We start from the raw sequence: 23,944 nt of genomic DNA on the forward strand, positions 1-23,944 counted from the left end.
CAGCACTGGGGAGGCAGAGGCACGTGGATCTCCATGAGTTTAATGCCAGCCTGGTGTACATAGTGAGTTCCAGGCAGGCACAGGGAGACCCTGCCTCAAAAAGACCAAAAAAAAAAAAAAAAAAAAAATTAAAGTTGCTAGTCTAATGACTGTTGGCTTATTAGCAGGTCTTATACATAGATGTTCCCCAAATCAGGGAAAGTATATGCCTTCTGGTATATATAAATGATCTGAAATTAAATGGACCTGATGATTCTTCATTGCTATATCAATAGATCTATTATGAACATACTAAAATTCAGACCTGGAGAGATGGCTCAGCAGTTAAGAGCACAGCTCATTGAGGTAGGAGAGTGGGGAGAACAGCAACCAAGACCCTGAGAGAAGGGAACAGAATTCTTTGCCTAAGATCTCTTGTTTCCCATTTATGGGACCTCTGGACAGTGTTCAGTTAGGATTTCCATGTTATCATTCTATGCCACCACTGGCATCTTTCTCTTTAATTTTGGGGACTATTGACATGGTGTCCTAGACTTCAAATCCCTACCTCTATAAAGAGTTGGCCCTGATAGGACAGATGTACATCTGAAGGCACCTTGTGGAATCTGCAAGCCAAACCAACAGGCATTGGGACCCTTGGGCAATGGAAATAACATCTGTCCTCTACTTTGGGGAATTATCTTGGGTTTTAGGAGGACACAGAGCTGCCACAGTCCTTGGCTTAGAGACCATCTGAATCTACCATTCCCATTATCCCACAAGGGCTGGGGAAGATGGGAAAGAAAAAAGATTAGAAATAAGGAAGATCATGGGGCTGGAGTGAGGGCTCAGTGGTAGGGTTACTTCCTGTCATTCCAGAGGCCCTAAATTTCATTCCCAGCACACACATCAGGTGGCTCACACTGCCTGTAACTCCAGCTCCAAGGTTTCCAATGCCCTTTTCTGGTCTCCGCAGGAGCCTGTGCATATGTAGCATACATTCACAGAGACAAAAATAAATAAATAAATTTTTAAATTATAATAAATTATAAATAAATATTTTTAAAACACTCTTTGAATAAAAAGGAGATTAGAGGTGAGCAAGTTAATGGCAACAGTACAGTTAAGTCTGGAGGTGCAACGGAGCTCAGGGAACTCAGGGGTGATGTGGACCCTGAACAGCCGTGTGGGCATTGTCTTTATTAGCACCAAGATGGCTGCTCCAACATTTGATCATCCATGTGATCAGCAGACAGCTCTACCTGGGTACAAGCTCAATTACCCAAATATCAGAGTGTGTAGGGGCTGTGGATGCACGTTTCCCATGTTTGTCCTGTGTAGTTGTTAGATGCATGCAATCCTGCCAATTTACAGTGTTGACTTATTAGCTGACAAGCAATGCATGCACGTCTTTCCTCAGTAAATGTCCCATAGGATGGGAGAGGGAGTTGAGGAATGTCCTTAGCCCCTGAATCAAAGGCATGATAAGTCATAAAAGAGAAAAGTGAAGAAGGGAGAAGCTATCTCCCTATGATTGGCTGCACATCTAGACTCACCCAGGACACAGGCTTTGGCACACCTGTGAGGGTTTATCTAGGAGAGGTCAGCTTCTGGACATGACTGTCGGTGGTCATCTTGATTAGGTCAAATTAGGTAGAAAGACACATCCTAAGTGTGGGCATCACCCTTCCTATGGCTGAGGTCATGGACTAAATAAGCAGAAGAAAGGGAGGGGAGCACAAGCACTGAGCTCCCTTTGCTTCCTGACTGCCAGTGCAGTGCTCCCAGTGGACTTGCCGCCCTGTGGCCATGCCTTCTCCACCAACACGGAATATATCTTCTTGTGGTGTTTTTTGTGAATACTCTGTCCCTTACATTTAGCCCTGTTAGGAAGAGGTTTCCCATCTTCATAAATAACTTTTTCATATGTTAATTTTTTTTTTTTTTTTTGGTTTTTTTGAGACAGGGTCTCCCTGTAGCCCCAGCTGTCCTGGAACTCACTATGTAGGCCAGGCTGGCCTCGAACTCACAGAGATCCATCTGCCTCTACCTCCCAAGTGCTGGGATTAAAGGCGCATGCCACCATGGCCGGCCTCATATATTAATTTTGACTGTGCTTTGTTTTTGCTCTATTCAAGTGTCTCACTTGATAAAGATTAAAGGCAGGTAGATAGGCAGGACATGGGTCAGTAAAGTGCCTGTCAAACAAGCATAAAAATCTGAATGTGGGGGCTGGCTAGATGTCTCAGCAGTTAAGAACACTGTTCTTGCAGAAGACCCGGATTCGAATGCCAGCACCCACATGGCAGCTCACAACTGTCTGTAACTCCAGTTCCAGGGGATCCGACAGCCTCTTCTGTCCTCCGCGGGCATTGCACGACACAGGTGCAGTTACCTACATGCAGGCAATACACGCATACACATAAAAATAAATAAAATATTTTTAAAAAAATTGGACTGGGTGTGGTGGCACAAGGCTTTAATCCGAGCACTCAGGAGGCAGAGGCAGGCAGATCTCTGTGAGTTTGAGGCCAGCATGGTCTCCATAGCGAATCCAGGCCAGCTGTGGCTACAGGGAGGCCCTGTCTCAAAAAAAAAGGGAAGTGAATCCAGTCTGAGCACAGTGTAAAAGTATGGTGGGGGTGTGTGTTTCTGTATTCTCAGTGATGGAGGGGGGTTCACAGAACAGGTGGATTCTATAAGCTCAATGGCCACTCAGCCTAGCAGAACTGAATAATTCTGGGTTCAGTGAATAACCCTGTTTCAAACAAAACAAAACAATCAAAAAAACAAAAGTAGAGCAGTGATCAAGGAAAAGAAACTGGATATTGACCTTTGACTTCCACATAGCATGGACACACCCATGTACATACACTGACACACACAACACAAAAAAATTACATAAAGGAACATGTCTCGGTATACTAAGATTGTTCACAAGCATTTCAGCTGAAAACAAAGGCCACATTGATCCATTAATACAGGAGCTTGCCCCTACAAGTGTCTGCTTCATAACCCGACAAGCAGTTCTAGAAAGAGTACAGATACTATCTGCAAATTACTGCATGTGTCTTGGCCATCTGTCGGCCTTGAGCTGCCCAAAGGTCTAATCGAGGCCTTTTCTTTATTTCACCTTAGGGCACCAAGTCAATTATGGTGGGAATTTGGCAAGAATTGAGTGAAAATAATGATAGGCAAGCAATCGATTTCAGTTGACCTACACAATAGAGTACACCAAAAGTCTATGGGGAAAATATGGAGTTAAAATCTTCTTTAGGAATTAAAGTATTCAAAGCACCAAAAAATACCAGGGAATGAAGAAAGGGCTGTGGCTGCCCAGGAGAGAACACGTCTTCAGTGAAGACAAGAAATCTTCATAATCAGTCCTGGCTTATCTGTAGGCTCAGTTCAGCAGGAAGGTTGAAGCAGAGATTACTGCCTGGCTATGTGTTAAACGAAGGTCTTAGGGCTTAGGAACTGGTTCAGCAGTTAACAGAGAACAGTGCTCTTTTGAGGGCATGAATTAGGCTCCCAGCACTCACATAAAGCAGTCCACAACTGCCTGTAATTCTAGCTCCAGGGGATCCAATGACTTCTTCTGGCCTCCACAGGCACTGCACTCACATGCACAAATCCATTCAGACATACACATCCATAAAAATTAAGCTGGGCATGGCAGCATAACAAATAATTTCTTAATATTTTGTTTTATCTGTATAAATGTTTAACCTGCATGCACGTAAGTGTTCCATGTGTGTGTAATCCTCAAGAGGCCAGAAGAGGCCCACATTTCCTATGGACCCAGAGCTAAGGACAGTTCTTAGCTACCATGTGGGTGCTTGAATCCAAATCAGGTCCCCTGCAAGATCATTTAGTGCTCTCAAACACTGAGCCATCTCTCCAGTCCCCGCAAAAATAATTTTTAATGGAGATATATCCCAAGATCATATATAGTATGGCTCAATATTAAGATTTTGACCTGGGGCTGGAGACATAACTCAGCGATTAAGAGCACTGGTTGCTCTTGCAGAGAACTCAAGTTCCATTCCCCGAACCAACATGGTGGATAACAACCATCTTCATAACTCAGTTCCAGGGGATCCTACACCTTCTTCTGACCTCTTGGGCATTGTATAACATGGGTGCATCTACTTAGATGCAGGCAATACATTCATACACATAGATTATAAATAGCAAAGATACTAGCAACAATGTAACAAATAACAGAAAAAGACCCCTGAAGGGAAAAAAAAAAATCCAGAATAGTGAATCCAACACAGCAGAAGAAATTGTATACACATTGATATTAGCTGACTTTAATGATTCCCATGAAACAATAATTAAGGTAGTGTACAATTTGAGAAAAAAATAAACATAAACAGATGAACATAAGGGAACAGAAAAATCTAGTGTATTGATGATTGACAGCAGAGCAAAGAGAACTAAATGGGAGAAGAATAGATCTAGGTTCCGTTAGCTTAACTAGACAGCAGGTCCTTGCTGGGTTCACACCTAGTCCACACCGCCCCAGCCCGGGGGGTATGGGCTCTGGAGGCTCCACCCTCCGCTCTTCCCAGACTGGAGTCAGCAGGCCCCACCTGGTCTGGGTGAGCACTCAGGGCACAGACTCTCCCCATACCTCCCATAGGGGCGCTCACACCACTGCACACACGCTCACACTGCAGCACATTTAACCACACCACAGCACAGGCCCACAACGCAGCGCACACGCTTTCAAACCACAGTGCACAGGTCCATGGCTCAGGGCACACACCCACAGCAAAGATCTCACATATACACTACTATATACATGTACACTACATGTACACTGCGAACACTCCTGGAATAGAATTCCACAGCAAGTAATCAAATAGAAATTTGGCGTGCACTATTTAGTAACATTTGACCAATAAAGTATTTGTAATTGAATGCCCATTGAAGTAACCATATATTTTTGTGTGCATGTACTCTTTAATGTTTACAACCGTGGTATGCATGTGTCAAGGTGCTTGTTGGTCAGGGGACAACCTCAGTGTCATTCCTCACCAGGGACTCTAATTTCTTCACTGTGTAGAGCAGGCTCTAGGGCCTATGGGCGTCCAGGTATTCTGCTCTGACTCCTACAGCACTGTAGGCATGTTGGGATGGGTCTGTGCACAGCCATGTCTGAGTTTATGGAAATTCAAACTTTCAAGTTTTCAAACACATGTCATGAGCTCTTAAATATTTGGAATGGTGAGTGTATCCATTTCCCCAGTCCAAAATTTTTTTAGGATGTTCTTGACATTGCAAAGGCCAATGAAAGGGCAGATTGTACTCTAGTGAATAACACTGAGTAGTTTTCAACACAGTTAAGTGCTTTCTTGAGCCGAAGGACAAGGAAACCAATGTCAAAAAAATTAGTATATCCTTTAGAATGAAGAATTTCTGTAAAATTTTAACCTTCTAGTGCACGCTTTCCTTTGTACAAGATTATGTAATAGCATTCAACTGCTTATGTTTAACTCCCGCATTATTACAGACCAATAGCAAGTATGCTTTTGACTTTTTTTTTTGAAAGGAAACAAGTGATTGCAGTGGTCAATAGAATCATATTCAATGTCCTCCTTTTATTTTATTTTCATTTCTTCTCCAACTTTCTGTAAGATGGACTTTCATTTAATCCTCAGAAACAGGTTTCAGAGCCATGACTGCAGCCTCAGTAAACTCCTGCAAGGTGATGAAGGTAGGACACATACTGGCTATTCGGTTAGAAAGTCAATCTGGAACCTTTAGGGGACTCCTCTCAGGGCCAGATCTTTGTATTACATATAAGGGAAAAGGTTTTTACTAACTCCAGAATTTGAAATATTTTAAGGCTGAAGATCCCAGCTCTTAAGGCTTTAGTGTTGCCAACATCGCATGCTATACAAATTTGTTTAGACAAGGAATTGGATAATTATGTAGACAGAGAATAAAGTTTCAATATGGAATGAAAATCAGTCCCTTTACCTGTGATATCAAGAGTTACCTGAGATGGTTTGGTGGCCACCTAAAACAGTCTGTGTGGGTATCCCCCCACCAAATCTTGGGTACTATTATCCTTCAAGCTCAGCCAGCAATGGAATTGAAGGTACAGCCTCGCGTTAAAGAATTTGACAATTTCCCTCAGCAGTGACTTCACTTATTTTCAAGGAGTGGTGGGTGGGGGAGCACAGTTTGCTTTTAGAATTCCATTAACAGTAGTTCTTTTCCACTGCTTTATATTCACTTATGGTAATCACTCCCCCTCTTGAAGCTTCTGTTCACTTTTGGGTTTCTGTGACCTAGCAGATACTGATCAGTCAAGGAAAGTAATTTTGATGGCTCAAGTTATCAGCTGGGCTTGCTGTTGTACCTATATTTGCCAGGCTTTTTGAACAGACTTATTTTTCCAAATATTCCAAGAGACAAAATTTTAAAGTGATGCCTTGAGTAGATTGATTAGTGAAGTAAGTACCTAGTAATAATCCATATTTCCTAAGATGACTATGATCCTTTACGTACTGTATTCTTTCATCTCCTATAACCATCTTTGTAACTTCCACAACCTGTAGTAACAGGCTGAAGCTTTCTCATGTTGTTATCACTTTCCCTGTTTCTGTTTGGGAACAATACATATACTAGGACAGTACTACCATACAAAATTCAAACCTGTCTAAAAAGCAGCACTCTTTTCTACTTAAACATCCCATTCCGGGGGATCCAAAACCCTCCTCTGAGCTCTGCAGGCACAGCACAACATAGGTATACTTACATACATGTATGAAAAACACCAATACATGTAAAATAAAAATATATTTTTTTAAGAATTTGAATGTGAACACAAGGAAAACATGTTAGCTACCCTGTATATGTGCGCGGTGGTGGGTGTGGAGAGAGAGATGGCCCCAGTGCCTCACCCGCATGGACACGAGAGGGGGCGTTTATCGACCTGGGACGAGACTGTGGGCCCAAGATGCATGGGCAAAAGTTAAGGGAGACTACGGGCAGGCCGTGGGAGCATCAGGTGGTGGGCTCTGAGCCACTGTGCAATACTGCTTGATTCTGTGTAAGTTCCCCAATTTACCCCCTCCCTACCCGAGGGCATAAACCATAATAAACTCACATAAAGATATGTTATGTGGTTTACTTGATAATGCAGGAGACCCAGAGGGAATTCGGGTGACCATACCTAATAGGTCTCTGGTATTGTCTGCTGCAATTCTTCATGGAAGGAAATTTCCTTTTACACTGGATGGTATAACACTAATGAAGATCCTTGGGAAAAGTGAGTATTTCTCTAGCACAGTGGCAAAATGTTAGCCGTGGATGGACACGTATATCCACACCCCCGACCCTCAAGTATATAAAATGTAATCAACAGTGTAAGAGCCAGTGCAAAGGCTGGACTGTTGTTCAGCAATTTCCTCCAAATTGACACAGTCTCTCTCAAAGGGAAGCATAAGCCTCAAGAAGTAAATGAGTTCTGGAATGTTCAAGTTATAAGATTGCTAAAGCCACTTCACGACGTTATAGAAGCAGTAAACAATTGTGAAAAGAAATTCCCCAACTAACCAAGCTGCCTGCCGGTTGTGCAGAGATCTCAGATCGCAGCTTCCATGAGCCATCACTTAGCATGGTTGGGCTTTTAGGTGATGGGGCTGTCAGTGATCGTCCATATACCTGGAAGTAACCCCCAGAGCATCCTACCCACGTTCAGTGAACTGGACATTGGAAGAATTCCTTTTTTGTGTCATTAGCTTCCTGTCTCAGGTGAGTAGACATTTGCTCAGGTCTCCCTAGGAAAAATCTCAAGCAACACACTGTTGCTTTTGTTGAGGACTGTGCTAGCTCGATACTTTCCCCAGTCATTTATATTCTTAGAGGTCTGAGAGTAAGTTCTTATCCATAAGTGAAATGAACTCATAAAAAGCATTAACAACACTTGGGTTTTACATTTCTAGAAATTTTTTTCCCATGAATTATTTGACATTGAAAGAGCACTGTGATGTGAAACTGCCCTACCATGTAATTCAGGAAGGTTATCAATTATAGGCATTGTTCACATTAACAGGGATTTTTGCTAAATTAGTTTTCTCTTGTAATTGTACAGTTATTAAATGTAAAGCTTTACATTCTTTGCATTCACAAGGTTTTTCTCCAGTATTTTTTTTTTCATGAAAGTTAAGATAAAATACCATATGTAGGATTTACATGGCTTTCATTCTTTGGGATTTGGTCTAACATGAATTTTCACATAAAGGAAGGTAACTATGACATCTAAAGAATTTACTACCCTGATTGCATTCACAGGTTTACAAAAATATGAATTCTTTCAGGTAAAGACAACTGTGAAGTCTATGTTTTTTCTGTACTGCTCCTATTCAAAGGATTCTGTCTAATATCAACTTATGTCTTTGAACATCACCGTGACATCTGAAGTCTTTACCACAGACATTGATTACATTCACTGAGTTTTTCTTCACTATGACTTTTTTTCATGTAACTGTAAAGAACCAGAAAATGCAAAGGCCTCACTGTTCACACTGTTTACATTCATAGTTTCTCTCCAGTATGAATTTTTTCATGTAACTTAAGAGAACTGTGATATCTAAAGACCTTACCATATTGTTAACATTCATTTGGTTTTTCTCCAGTATGAATTTCTTCATGCACTTGAAGGTGACTATATTGTATAAAGCCTTTACTACCATCTCTACACGCATAGGGTTTTACTCCAGTATGTGTTTTTTCATTCCTCTGAAGATTATTATATCTAAAGATTTTGTGACATTGTTAACATTCATATGACTTTTCTCCAGTATGAATTTTTTCATGTAACTGAAGATCACTTTTACATCAAAAGGGTCTATCACATTGTTTACATTCATACGTTTTTTCCTCCAGTATGAGTTTTTTCATGTCTTTGAAGATCACACTTATGTCCAAAGGCTTCACCACACTGTTTACATTCATACGGTTTTTCTCCAGTATGAATACTTTCATGTGACCGTAAGGAATTAGGAAACATAAAGGCTTTATCACATTTTTTACATTCATATGGTTTCTCTCCAGTATGAAGTTTTTCAGGCAACTGAAGATAACTGTGATATCTAACGGCTTTACCACATTGGTTACATTCATATGTTTTTTCTCCAGTGTGAATTTTTTTGTGTACTTGAATGTCACTCTTATGGCTAAAGGCTTTAAGACATTGTTTACGTTCACATGGTTTTTCTCCAGTATGACTATTTTCATGTCCCTGAAGGTGACTGGACTGTCTAAATGTTTTTCCACATTTTTTACATGCATAGGGTTTCTCTCTAGTATGAATGTTTTCATGTGCTTGAAGCTGACTGCATCGTGTAAAGGTTTTACCACATTCTCTACAGGCATAGGGTTCCTCTCTGGTGTGCATTTTTTCATGTACTTAAAGCTGACTGTACTGTGTGAAGGCTTTATCACATTCTCTACATGTATGGGATTTCTCTTCAGTATGTATTTTTTCATGACTGTGAAGATGACTGTTATCCCTAAAGGCTTTACCACATTGTTTACATTCAAATGCTTTCTCTATCTTATGAATCTTTTCATGTCCTTGAAGATAACTGAATAGTGTAAAGGGATTAGCACACTGTTTACATGCATAGGGTTTTTCACATTGAATTCTTTCATGGCCTCGAAGAGAAGTGGAAGAACTAAGCTTTTTTCCACATATATTATTATAGCATTTGCTATCCACGTGAAACACTGAATAGGATTCTTAATTTGAAATGCAGGTTACATTTCCTAATGATAAAAACCATAAGGTTGTGCCTACTGATTATTTACTCATAAATGCTCATATAAAAATGCCTTCTGACCTCCTTGAGCACATGTACACAAAGACACACACACAAAACACAACACTCACATGAATAATAAATATAAATATTTTAAAACTCCCTTCAAAGAAACTTTCCTTCTACTGTTCTCAAATTACCTTTGATTTTTTTCCTGAACTTTTATAATCATTTTTAATATTCTCATCTTCACAATTGTGTCCTAAAATGAAGTTGAAGAAAATTTTGATGAATTAGAAATTACTGAAAAAATGGTTTGCGATAGATAGATATAGATATATCTTTATCATACCAAATTTATACACCATTCTTCCCTTTTAATATTTCAAATTGCTAAGGAAGGTAAGATGATAATCTTACCCATAAAAGTGAAGTTCCTGCAGGTCTCCAGCATCACATCTCTGTAGAGATTCTTCTGAGAAGGATCCAGCAAAGCCCACTCTTCCTGGGTAAAGTTCACGACAAAATCCTCGAATGACACAGAATCCTAAATATTCCACAGACTCAACTGATAACAGGTTCCCACATTCTGTGCTATCCCATTTTGCTCCAATGACACAGAAGTTCTATTGCAAGCTTTGAGTGGTTCTGAAGGACAGAGCGCTGGAGGGACACTCCTCTCACTACTGCACACAGGGCATAGGATGTGCTGCTGCTCTGCCCCAATTCTTTCAACAGCACATGTCTACTTCCTCTCTTAAGAAAGCCCATTCTATGTGCTTACAGAAGAAGTAATGTATATGTTATAGTTTACTCAAGCATAATTTTTAAAAATATATTTTACTTATTAATGTTTTTATGTATATGAATATATTGCCTGCATGTATGTAAGTGTACCTATGTTGTGCTGTGCCATCAGAGGTCAGAAGAGGGCACTAGACACCGTAGAATTTCAGTTACTGACGATTGTTAGCTGACATGTGGGTGCTGAGAATTGAACCCAGGTCCTCTGTTAGAACAGCCAGTGCTTCTAATTATGAGCCATCTTTCCAGCCCCTCAAGTACAATTTTAGTCAAATAACAAATAAGATACCAGTTAATTTAAAGATCCTAAGACAATACTTAAAAATTTTTTTTTGGTATTTTTCAGACATGGTTTCCCTGTAACCCCAACTGGCCTGGAATTCACTATGTAGACCAGGTTGGCCTTCAACTCACAGAAATTTGCGTGTCTGAGAGCTGGGATTAAAGGGGTACACTACCATGCCCAGCTATAAAATTTTTTAAATAATGTCAGATGTGAATAAAGTAAATACAAAGGCGACATGTGCTTCAATAAAAACACACTGTAGTCAGTCATGTTACCACCATATGTGTACAGTGACAACTGCATCAGAAAATGACACAGATTTACATGAGCACAAAAGTCCAAGTCACCCTAAGCTATGTAGCAAAACATGCATCTCAGGAAGAAAAGAGGGAGGGAAAAGGACTGGAAAGGGGAAGGGCAGGAAGCAGGTCACCAAAACTCATGATTTCATTTTATACGATTAGATAAGAATCATGAATTGGGGCTGGAGAGATGGCTCAGGGGTTAAGGGCACTGTCTTCTCTTGCAGAGGACCTGGGTTTGATTCCCAGCACCCACATGGAGACTACAAACTGTCCTTAACTCCAGTTCCAGGGGAATCCGAAGCCCTCTTCTGACCTCCACAGTACTGCACAACATGGGTGCACTCACATACATGCAGACAATACACTTGTACACATAAAAGAAAAATAATAAAATATTTTAAAAAACCATGAATCATCAAACTAAATAATTCTTAGGGGGGTGGGTCTTTTTGAGACAGGGTCTCCCGGTAGCCCTAGCTGGCCTGGATTCAGTATACAGACCAGGCTGGCCTCAAACTCACAGAGATCAACCTGCCTCTACCTCCCGAGTGCTGGGATTACAGGGTGCACCACCACGCCCGGCCCAAACTAGATAATTCTTTACTTGACGAAAAACTGACTAGGATCAGTAATGGCTCAGCAAATGGCAAATTTCTCCAAAAAACCAAAAAAAAAGGTAAAGGCAAAGCCCCAAAACTAACTGCCACATTTAAAAATCTGGTCCTGGAGTCTAGAGAGCTTGTTCAGTAGGGAAAGGGCTTGCCACACAAGCTTAAGGATATGAATTTGCATGGTGGCTCATGCTTTTAATACCAGTTCTCTGGAGGAAAAGGCAGGTGGATCTCAGTGAGTTCAAGGCCAGCCTGGTCTACATACTGAGTTCCAGGTCAGCTGGGGATATAGGGAGACCCTGTCTCAAAAACACGTGCCCCAAAAGAATTGAATGTGATCCCTAGAACACAAAAAAGATAAAAAGAGAAAACAGGTTGTGTAACAGAAGCCTGTTCCCTGACAATTGTGACATGCACATATTCATGTACTCACACATTATACACACAATGATAACATTTTAAAACTTAAAAATCAGGCATCAACATTTTACTCTTACCCTTAGTGACCTCTGACATAGTGCATGTACATCTTCAAACTAATTCCTAATGGCAAATAGTGTCCTATAAGAAAAGCACTAGTAAACTCATTAAAATATTGAATTTCAGTCTTAATTATGTGAATGCAGCAATATGCCAGATACTGACTGATCTTAGAAAATCACAGTTGGCCAGGCCTTCATTTCCCCAGAAAACGTCTCTACAAGACCAATGCAAAGCTAGTGCCTTTGTGAATGCCACCTCCAGATCAGTCCAGATTTCCATCCAAACACCCAATAAGTGACTCCAAAATGAAACTGGGTTTCACTTTCATGAGGTAGAAATCCATTGTTCTAAATGGGATGCGATGGTTTAGAGTGCTGAGACAAGTTCCTTTCACATAACTGGGAGATCTGTCATATTACACGTACCTTTTTCATTGGGACTATACATAACTGGGACCTACGATGGATCTTGTACCCCACATACCCTGCCCTGGGGAAAGCTCAAAATTTGTATAAATTTGAACCTCAGATCTTCTCATGGGCAGATGGAACCACGTCTATTCATACCAGAGTATGACACTCAAAAGAAAAGATTGTATCAAAGTCTAGTAAATTATTGAGGTTACTTACAGAAGAATGGGTGAAGGGTTACTCACAGGACCATGGTTGACAGAAAGACAGCTGTAACTTTGAAAAACCTCCTTACCATGTGTAACAGCTCACAAAAGCTCCATCTAGAAAGGTTCCTGAACAACTACTGGGGAACTTCAAGGCCAGAGAGTCAGAATCTTCAGGATTTGTTAGTCTTTACTCATTAATCTTTATATATTCGTGAGGGGCACTATGACCCTTGTTTTAGGAGATTATTGAACCTCCTAAGTTTACTTTTAAAAGTACATTATTTTTATTTATGTGTATATACATGGCTCTGAGTATTTAGTTCCCTCAAGGTCAGAAGAGGATGTCAGATTGGAACTGGAGTTACAAGCAATTATGGGTCGCACACATGGCTGCTAGACACTGAACTTTAGTTCTCTAGATGGTCAACAAGTGCTGTCAAATGCTAGACCATCTCTCCAGCCTTCTAAGTTTACTTTTTAAGGTTTATAAATCTCTCTACTCTCTTCATGAGAAAATATTAATTTAAAAGAAATACCTATGAAATATTCAATCCCTAACTCATGCTCTTGGATTTTTTTTTTTTTTCCTGGTCACTTTTCTGACATGTCCTCTGAGTCCCTATTTGCATCCTTCTCTGTGCTGGTGACATTTAACAACATAAAGGACAAAAGTGTATTTGGTCAAACACTTTTCCAGCCCATCCTAAAAGCAATCTACAGATTCAGTGCAATCCCAATCAATTTCTAACAAAATTAATCATAAAAATTGAAAAAATAATCTCAAATTTTATTGGGAAGCCAAAAACAGAAAAACAAACAAACAACATCAACAACAACAAAAAAACCTCACCAAAACCAAAAACAACAACAAAAAACACAGGACAGGAAAAACAAACTTCAACAATAAAGGAAGTGCTGGAGAGATTACCACCCCTAATCTCAAATAATACCACAGAGCTATAGTAATAAAAACAGATGACACTAACATCAAAACAGACACATTGACCAATGGAGTAGAAGTGAGCAACCAGGTTTGAGTCCCCATAGTTACAACAACTAGATTTTTGACAAAGGAGCCAAAAACACACACTGGAGAAAAGATGGCGTGTTCAAGAAATGGAGCTGGTCAAACCGGATTGCCACATATAGAAGAAAACAAATAGATCCCTATCTCTCACAGTGCACAAACTTAACTCCAAATGGATCAAGGACTTCAACATAAGATCTGATACCCTGATTATTATAGAGTAGAAAGTATGGAATAGACCAGAACTTACACACAGGAAAGGAAATGCCTATAGCACAGGCATTAAGTCCACTCTGGAAACTAAGGAAGGAGAATCACCACGACTTCAAGACCAGAATGGTAAACACATACATACATACAACATACATACATACATACAAATATACATACACGTGTATAAATGTACATTTCTATGTATATTAGTAAAACTAAAATTCTATACCCAATAACACACTAAAATTACTTCTAGAGGGCCTATCATTAAAATGGATATTAAAAGTACCAGGAAGTAGGTATTTTTCTCCTTGTTGCAACCAAACACCTGACAAGATGAAGGATATATTTTGGCTTATATACTAAGAAGGGATACAGCTCATCTGGGTGGGAAAGCATGGCTAGCTGTTTACACAGCTCACCTTAAGAGAAAGCAGTCCTTAAGAGAAGCAGAGGAAGATCCATTAGATTAAACCATTAGATTAAACTCCTAAAGCACCTCTCCTGCAGTTTTAGCTCTCTCTGACTATAAATAAAACCTTTCCTTACAGGCTCATCGGTCAATGCTGTCACTAGGATACACTGTGAAGCCAATAATGACTACCGGGATAAGCAGAAGTCCAAGCCTAACCTCAGCTTTTTGGCATCATTCCTTAACATTAACTCAGGGGATCAGGTCAATCATAAAAGCCACCTACAAGAAAAAGGACCAGTCAAAGCTGTTTGGACCTGGCATTAACAGGGCAAGTTCAAATCTGTAATTGTAAGAAGCTACAAGGTCCATTTCTATTGAGGGAAAGTGAGAAGGGACACAGCCAGATAAAGTCAGAGCAGCTTTCTTAAGATGGCAACAACTTGTTCCCAGGAGACATTGCGGTGGAGCATGGATGGAAATAGAGCCCACTGGGGCTGGACATCCAAGGAGGAACAATAAAAAGAATGGAAGATGGAGGGTCCAGTGACCGTATAAGACCCTGGACCTGTTCAGTGGCCTCCCAGCTCTGGACCCCTGCCATTCGACAATGGAGCTGTTTGCTTACTCCAATAAAGCTCTTTTTGTTGCTTTTATATTTTGGTTTTCCATCTTTTCCAGTCAATACTTTGCCTGTCTCATGAATGAACTTGCCCTTGACAACCACCATGGGTACATCTGACCTCCTCCAGAAGTTTATGAGCACTACTCCTGTGAGGCTCTAGGAGATCTCGATCTACTCTCTGATGAGGAGCAGGTGAAATCCACCCTCAAAAATCTCCAGACCCTAATATCCAAAACCCTCTCACCGTTCTGGGATCCATCATATAAATTTAAATTTTGTATGATCTTTCTTTTATCCACTCCTTGTCCTACAGATCACCAACACCCACTTCAGGGAATTCATCCAGTCCCTGACACTCCACGGAGATCTCCAAAACTCTTCCAGGACCAAGGTTAAACTTTACAAACAAAATGCACATGTTTACCCCAGTTACGAAGGCTGCCTACCTGCTCTCGGGACAATGCTGACAATATCACTGGACTCCTTACTGGGTCTGGGCAGCCTATCTGCCTGATTACGGATGCCGCACTCCTTACCTGATAAAAGAGAAATCCCATTATTGTGTCACTTTTAGTCCTTCGACATCCTGTTATTCCTGATCCTGCCTGAAATATAATCTTACCACCTTGTCCAAAAGTATATGACATCTTCTGACACCACAACTGAACCCTCACGGAGGACTGATTTGACTGTTCGAACTTCCTAATTGGACTGTCGATGTCTACCAGCCATTCCGTGAAAATGGACTCTAGGGCTGGAGAGAAGGGTCAGCGGGTAAGAGCACATGGTGCTCTTTCAGAGAACCAAGGTTCAGTTCCCAGCATGCACATGGTAGCTAACACCCATCCATAACTCCAGTTCCAGGGACTCTGATGTCCACTTTTGGCCTCCATGGGCACTGCATGCACATGGTGCACTTTCATACAGGCAGAGCAAACATTCATACACATATAACAAAAATAAGGTGGGTTTTTTTTGTTTTTTTTTGTTTTTTTGAGACAGGGTCTCCCTTTAACCACAACTGGCCTGGAACTCATTATTAGACAAGGCTGGGCTTCAACTCACAGAGATCTACCTGCCTATGCCTCTTGAGTGCTAGGGTGCTAGGATTAAAGGCCTGTGCCATCACGGCTATTCTATATATACCTTTTGTTTGTTTGTTCTTGTTTTTTTGATCTTTTGGGGACAAGGTCTCCATCTAGTCCCATCTGGCCTGGATTCACTATGGACACCAGGCTGGCCTCAAACTCAGAGAAATCTGCCTGCCTCTGTCTCCCGAGTGCTGGGATCAAAGGCATGCACCACCATACCTGGCCACATTTTTTTTTTTAGTGGTCTCAATTAATAGCTGTTCCCCCAGAACCATTTCCAATCGACCCCTGTCTTGCTGGGCCCATGAGTATTCTAAAACACTCATGGACAAATGCAACCACAAATTCAGCTTCCTGTATCTGCTTATTCTTCAACTGAAAGCAGTTTGATCAGATACTGGCCACATAAGCCAGACTTCTGTTTGTATTAAAGCCACAAGCCATAAGAGCTGTTCCCATGGGGACCCTTCAGGCAGGCACCTTCACCCTTTGTTATTAAGACAAAGTAAGAACATCTCTACCTCTAATGAACTCAAATCCAAGACAAAAGACAAAGAGCAGAGGTGGTTTACTTCAACACAGCTAAATAAAACCTCATTTTGAAGGGCTAGAGAGATGGCTTAGCAGTTAAATCACTGGCTGTTGGGCTGGGTGTGGTGGCACACACCTTTAATTCCAGCACTTGGGAGGCAGAGGCAGGTGGATCTTTGTGAGTTCAAGGCCAGCCTGGTCTACATAGTGAGTTCCAGGATAGCTGGGGCTACAAGAGACCCTGTCTCAAAAAAGAACCCCCCTAAAAAAAAAACAAAAACCACTGGCTATTATTGTATAAGACCCAGGTTCAAATCCCAACATCTACATTGTGGCTAACAGCAATCCATAACTCCAGTTCCAGATGATTTAATGCTCTCTGCTATCCTCGTTGAGCACTGTACTTACACACATGCAGGCATAACACAGATATACTTAAAATTAAAACCTCTGAAGGCAGAGGCAGGCGGATCTCTGAGTTCAAGACCAGCCTGGTCTGCATAGCCAGTTCCAAGCCAGCTTGAGCTACAGGGAGACCCTGTCTCAAAAAGACCAAAAGAAAAAAAATAACTGAATTTGAGGTTAAGGAAATGGCTCACTTGTAAAGTGCTTATCACATAATGATAAGAACAAGAAACTAGATTCCCAAGACAAAGTAAAGCCTGGTCACAGCATACATGACTCTAAACCAGTGGTTAGGAGGTTGAGGCTACAGGAAGCCTAGCACATGCTTGGCTGCTCTATGTCTAAGGGAATTAGTGAACTCCTTGTTCAGTGAGAGAGTCTGTCTCAATAAAGAAGGTGAAGGGGGGCATCAAGATGGCTCAGCAGGTTAAGCACTTGCCTGGCAAGCCTGGCAAACTCAGTACAATCCACAGAACACAAAAGGGGGAAGGAGAGAACTGACTCCACGAAATTGTCCTCAGGCCTCCACACATTCGTCATGGCAAATGTGAGCCTGTCCACACACATGATATACACATACATATATAATAGTAATAAAATTTCTAAATTCAACAACAACAAAAAAGGAGAAAATTGACAAATGGCATCACTCATTGTCAATCTCTGGCCTCCGAAAACATGTGAGAACTTCACCTGCATCATACCTGCAGTAAGATGAACATATACACATACACAAGCAATCTCAACTCAATCAACTCTGAAAAACTGCTTGTGCTGAACTCTCCCCCCAGAAAGAACATACCATTCTCAGAAAGCTCCTCAGATTGCCTCTGTTGGACTGACATGTCCTCCGAAAGAATCAGCAACTTGAATATCTGAATCCTAAGACACTCCAAAGGAAGGGAGGGAGACAGTCACCCTTTCCACCCACTCAGCTTCAATTACATGAGGGGGGGAGTCTAAGGATAGACGTGAAGAAGCCATGGAGGAAGCAGGAGCTTTGCCATCTTGGGCCAACTAGCTGGCAGGCTCGGATCTGGAAAGCTCAGCCAAGATGTAGATAAAAAAGCCCATGATCGTCCATGCCTTTGTAAGTAATCCCCTCCCAGATATAAGCTTTTGTTGGCAAGCCCAAATAAATATCTTTATTCCCTAACCTGTAGTTTTTGTCTTAAGGATAGTGTGGGAAGAGAGGATCGCAGCACACCTACCAGTGGGCCTGAAAGCTGAAAGTACACAAACTCAGGCCTCCAGAAGTCTGCTATTTTTTTTTAATGTGTATGAGTGTATTGCCTGCATGTATATGAGTGCATTGGTGTCATGCAATATCACAGAAGTCAGAAGAGAGTGTCAGATTTTGGGACTGAACCCAGTTCTTCTGCAAGAGCAGTCAGTGCTCTTAAGCACTGAGCCATCTCTCCAGGCCCCAGAAGTAAATTTGACTTTATGCCCCTCCAGTCCAATAAATGACACAATCCCAATAGACCATTAAGAGTTCAACTGGTAGTAAGAAAATAAAACAGTCTTCACTCCACGACAGTATTGCTCTGAGTTAGAACCCTTCTTTGCAGTAGTTTGGGTTCCCATATTTCTTTCCTATCTCAACTCACTCCATTTAAGAATGACTCCTGGCCAGGTGTGGTTGCTCATGCCTGTAGTTCCAGCACTTGGGAGGCAGAGGCAAGCAGACCTCTCTGAATTCAAGGCCAGCCTGGTCTACATAGTGAGTTCCAGGCCAGGTGGGGCTACAGGGAGACCATGTTTCAAAAAGACCCAAAAAAAAAAAAAAAAAAAAAAAGTGACTCCTTTTCTACAGAAATGTGGGTATATGCCAGAACTTCCCAGGTCTCCACTTCCCATGGGGAAATTACTCCTCTCTCTATCAGCTAACTTGACCTAAATACACCATGGCCTTCCTCACACCCAACATCCAAGTTTCCCTTAATAATCAGCAAGTCCTTTATAACATCTCACCGAAGAGTTCTGCTCACCTGAAATCATTCCTATGGTACAGTGGCATCATGTGCACATGAGCATGAGAGGAGATAGGCATCTTATCTTACCTTGTACTATCCTGTCAGCCAAGTTAGCCAAAGGAGTATAACATATATCACTGATGGACAAGAGCCTTAATGAGCAAGTATATACTCTTGTTGTATGTCTCAAAACTCTACTGTGCCTCTGTTAAATGTAACAATAAAGAGATAATAGAGCAGCAGTGATCAGTCAGGAAAAGGAGAGCTGGAATGAAGTTTATGAGGAGAAAGGACTTTGAGACCGTGATTGGACCTAGAGGCCTGAGGAAAAACATTAGATAGAAAATGGTACAATATACCAGAGAGGCCAAATATGATGGGGCCTTAAGGAGAAGGAAAGGCTTCCCTTTAAAACCTGGAGAGGGGCCTGGAGAGATGCCTCAGTGCTTCCAAGTGTGTACATTCAGATGACCAGAGTTCAACTCCCACAAGTCCCGTGAGGCCACTCACAACAACATGTAACTCCAGCTTCAGGAGGATCTCTTATCCTCTGACCACCATGGATACCACACTCATGAGTGGACACACATACATCCACACACACATGTATAAAATTAAAAAATCAAAAACAGGGACTGGAGAGATGGCTCAGCAATTAAGAACACTGGTTGTTTTTGCAGAAGACCTAGGTTTGAATCCAAGCACCCACATGGCAGCTAATGACTGTCTGTAACTCCAGTCCAGGGGATCTGACAGCCTCTTCTGACCTCTGTGGGCATTGCACAACATGGATGCACTTACCTACATGCAGGCAATACACACATACACATAAAATAAAAATAATAAAAAAATAAAATAAAAATAAAAATAAATAAATAAAAAAAAGCAAAAACAAACAAACAAAAAAACCTTCACAGCCTGGAGAGGAGTTTCATTTAACATAAGAATAAGTGAGGTAAGAGGAGAGACAGAGACAGAGACAGAGGGACAGAGATACAGACACAGAGAGAGAGAAAAACACCCAACGAAAGGGATGACGATGGGGAGATCAGTGAAGCCTCTTCAAGGAAAGTCCACATAGCAATTCTCACATGACATTGACAGAAAAATCCTCTGAGCAATCCCCAAAAAGAAGGAATCAGGGTCCATAATCTAAGGGGTGTCAAGCCACAGCACAGAGAGCAGTCAAGGTTTACTTCAGCAAGAGAGAAAGCAAACGTGGAAAGGAAGGACGCACTGCAGAGTGGAGGGCGCACAGAGCCGAGGGGTTTGCAAGGGGCTTCCTCTAGTATGCAGACTGTGAGTCCTCGGCCACATCTCTCCTCCCCTTGCCCTGCCTGGTTCCATTCCTGGAACCATTGTAGGCATATTTTGAAAAACATTTTACCCAAAACTCAGTGTTAAATTAGATTCCAGAATATGAAGAGAAGGTTGATGGTGAGCTTCCCGAAATTGATCAGTATCCAATCCCCTAATTGGGATAACGTGAGGCCTCCCCACCCCAAGGGGTTGACCTCCCACCTTGCAGTAGGATGGGAGCTGTCACCTTAGTATAGGGGCTGAGAGTGCCTGGATCTGGCCTCTGCATGGTGGTGAGCTTCCCCAAATCATGCTTTATCAAATCCCCTAATTTGGGTTATGTGAGGCCCCTCCCACCTTGCCAGGGCTAGACCTCTCTTCTCTACAGTAGGGGCTGAGACCTTAGCAAACTGCTGAGAAAGCCAAAATCGGGCCTCCCCTTAGCGAACTTCCCAAACTGTGTAATGAGCACCCCCTAGTAGGGATCCAAACATTGGAAGGAAGCGTGAATGGATATGACTGGAGCCTAGCTTGGGCATCTGTGGGAACTCTTGAGCAGCTGATCTGAATCCACCAGTTCCCTCCAAAATAAAACCTGAGAGAACCTGAAACTTAGACCAGCCAGCTTTACATACCCAATAAGAAAAAAACAAAGGCATGCCAATAATGCACAGAAGCGAACTTCAACTCAACAAAAGAAGGTTTGAGTTTCATACCAGAATCACAAACAACAAAAAAAATCAACATGCCAAAAATTGAAACAGAAAAAGAATCTGGAAAACCAAAACAGCATCTTCCCACCAAACTCCACCAGTCCTGTAGGAGAGTTCTACAAGGGGGAACTCCCTAGACATAACCTAGGACACAGACTTTAAAAGAACAATCATAAATATGATCAAGGAATTCAACGAATTTAAAGAACACAAAAAAAAAAAAACCAAAGAGCTAAAAAAAGATAGATAGGAATAAACTCACTGAATTCACAAAAAGACTGAAGAAAACTTAGGCTGAAATGAAGAAGAAAGTGAAAAACTCAATAAGCCAATTTGAAACAACAGGGGAAAGCCTCAAGGATAGACTGAATGAAATGGAAAACAGAATATCAACACTGGAGGATGAAGTTGATGAACTGGGCTACTCATAAGCACAAATTATGAAAAATTTTTAAAAACCCAGGAATGGAATATGCAAGAAATGTGGGACAGCATGAAAAGACCAAATTTACACATCATAGGCATAGAGAAAGGAGAAGAATCTCAGGTTAATCAGAACTTAAACAGGATTGTAGAAGAAAATTTCCTCAGATTAAGGAAAGACATCCCCATACAAATATAAGAAGCACATAGAACACCACATAGACAGGACCAGAAAAGAAACTCCCCACAGCATATCCTACTAAAAACCCTAAATGTACAGAACAAAGAGAAAATACTGAAAGCTGCCAAACAAAAACAACTCACATATAAAGGAAAACCCATCAGAATTACAGCTGACTTATCAATGCAAACTATGAAAGCCAGAAGAGACTGGACCAAGGTATTTACATTTCTAAATGATGTTAGAGTCCAACCCAGAATCCTTTACCCAGCAAAAATGTCTATTATAGTTGAAGGGGAAAGAAAAATCTTCCATGACATGAATAGGCTGAAAGAATACATGTCCATAAAACCAGCCCTTCAAAGAATACTTGAAGCAATACAAAGAACAGAGAAAGGAACAACTATATCCCAGGGTCAAGAGAGAGAAACTAGATGAAGGTATAATTGTATAAACACAAAATTACACAAAAAATAAAAACAGTAATGAAAATGATGGCAACCAACACATCTTTCAATAATAACTTTAAATATCAATGGACTGAACTCCCCAGTCAAAAGATACAGGCTAGACACAAGTTGAATGGATTAAGAAACAAAATCCATTTTTTTACTGTTTGGAAGAAACCCATCACGCCTTCAAAACCAAGCACTACCTTAAGGTGAAAGGATGGAAGAACAATATTTCAAGGTAATGGCACTAGGAAAGAAGCAGGGGTTGCTATTCTAATATTTGAGAAAATAGACTTCAAACTAAAACTAATCAGAAGAGATAAAAAGGATCACTTCATTCTAATCAAAGGAACAATTAACCAAGAAGATATTACAATCATGAACATATAATGCATCAAACTCTGGTGCACCCAAATTCATAAAAACAACACTATAGGACTTTAAGACACAGATTAACCCAACTCATTATTCCAGAGATGCAGGGATGGTTCTATATACGTGTCAATAAACATCATAAATCATATAAATGGACTCAAAGACAAAACCACATTGTCATCTCAATAGATGCAGAAAAGGCTTTTGACAAAGCATGCATTCATGACAAGTGTTCTAAAGGCAATTTGACTGCAGGGAACATACCTCAACGTAATTAAAGCTGTATACAACAAACCCACAGCCACCATCATTCTAAATGGAAGAAAACTGGAAGCATTCCCATGAAAATCAAGAACCAGACAAGAGCGTCCACTATCTCCACTCCTATTCAATATAGTGCTTTAAACATCTGCTAGAGCAATAAGACAAGGGAAGGAAATTAAAGGAGTACTAATTGGAAAAGAAGAGGTCAAATTATGTTATGATGTTATACATAAGATCACAAAAACTCCACAAGAAAAATCCAAGAACTGATCAACACTGTCAGTAAACTGCCAGGTTACAAAATTAATCTACAAAGATCAGTAGCCTTTCTATATACCAATAACAAGCAGTCAGAGAAAGAGTACAGAGAAATGCTCCAATTCACAATAGCCTCAAAACAACAACAACACAAATTATATATATATATATATATATATATGTATTAAATATATATGTCTGTATATATATGTAAACCTGACCAAAGACATCAAAGATCTCTACAATGAAAATTTTCAATCCTTAAACAAAGATATTGAGGAAGACACCAGAAGATGGAAGGACCTCTGATGCTCATGGATAGGAAGAATTAATATTGTGAAAATAACCATCCTACCATAAACAGTGTATAGATTCAATGCAATCCCAATCAAAATTCTCATGACATACTTCACAGAATTAGAAAAAACTATCCTTAAATGCACATGGAAGCACAAAAGACCCTGGGTAGCCAAAGCAACCCTCGGCACAAAGAGTAACATTGGGGGAATTACCATACAAGATCTCAAACTATACTACAGAGCTGTAGTCATAAAAACAGCATGGTATGGGCATAAAAATAGACATAGATTACTGGAGACCCAAACCTGAGTACACGAAATTTCAGCCACCTGATATTTGACAAAAGTGCCAAGAACACACAATGGAGGAAAGACAGCACCTTCAACAAATGGTGCTGGCAAAACTGGATCTCCACCTGTCAAAGAATGAAATTAGATCCTTATCTTTCACCTTGCACAAAAATCAACTCCAAATGGATTAAAGGCCTCAATGTGAAACTGGAAACCCTGAAACTATTAGAAGAAAATATT

The 23,944-nt window shown here is 40.8% G+C and overlaps 1 protein-coding gene and 1 pseudogene across 1 annotated transcript in view; both read right to left on the reverse strand.

Moving 5' to 3' along the window:
- Positions 1-5,607: 5,607 nt before the first annotated feature.
- Positions 5,608-23,944, reverse strand: part of LOC103738618 (zinc finger protein 669-like) — a 20,059-nt gene continuing 1,722 nt past the window's right edge. Inside the window, exons 2-4 of the mRNA XM_029566223.1 lie at positions 15,593-15,682; positions 10,182-10,266; positions 5,608-5,688 (exon numbers count right to left, since the gene is read on the reverse strand). Of these exons, the coding sequence (XP_029422083.1) occupies positions 5,678-5,688; positions 10,182-10,266; positions 15,593-15,682 (186 nt within the window). The 3' untranslated portion in view covers positions 5,608-5,677. The remainder of the gene's footprint in view (positions 5,689-10,181; positions 10,267-15,592; positions 15,683-23,944) is intronic.
- On the reverse strand, positions 8,478-10,008 carry LOC115071338 (annotated as a pseudogene).

Source organism: Nannospalax galili, unplaced genomic scaffold (assembly GCF_000622305.1).
Source record: "Nannospalax galili isolate Female #2095 unplaced genomic scaffold, S.galili_v1.0 scaffold1519, whole genome shotgun sequence".
NCBI classification, from domain to species: Eukaryota; Metazoa; Chordata; class Mammalia; order Rodentia; family Spalacidae; genus Nannospalax; species Nannospalax galili.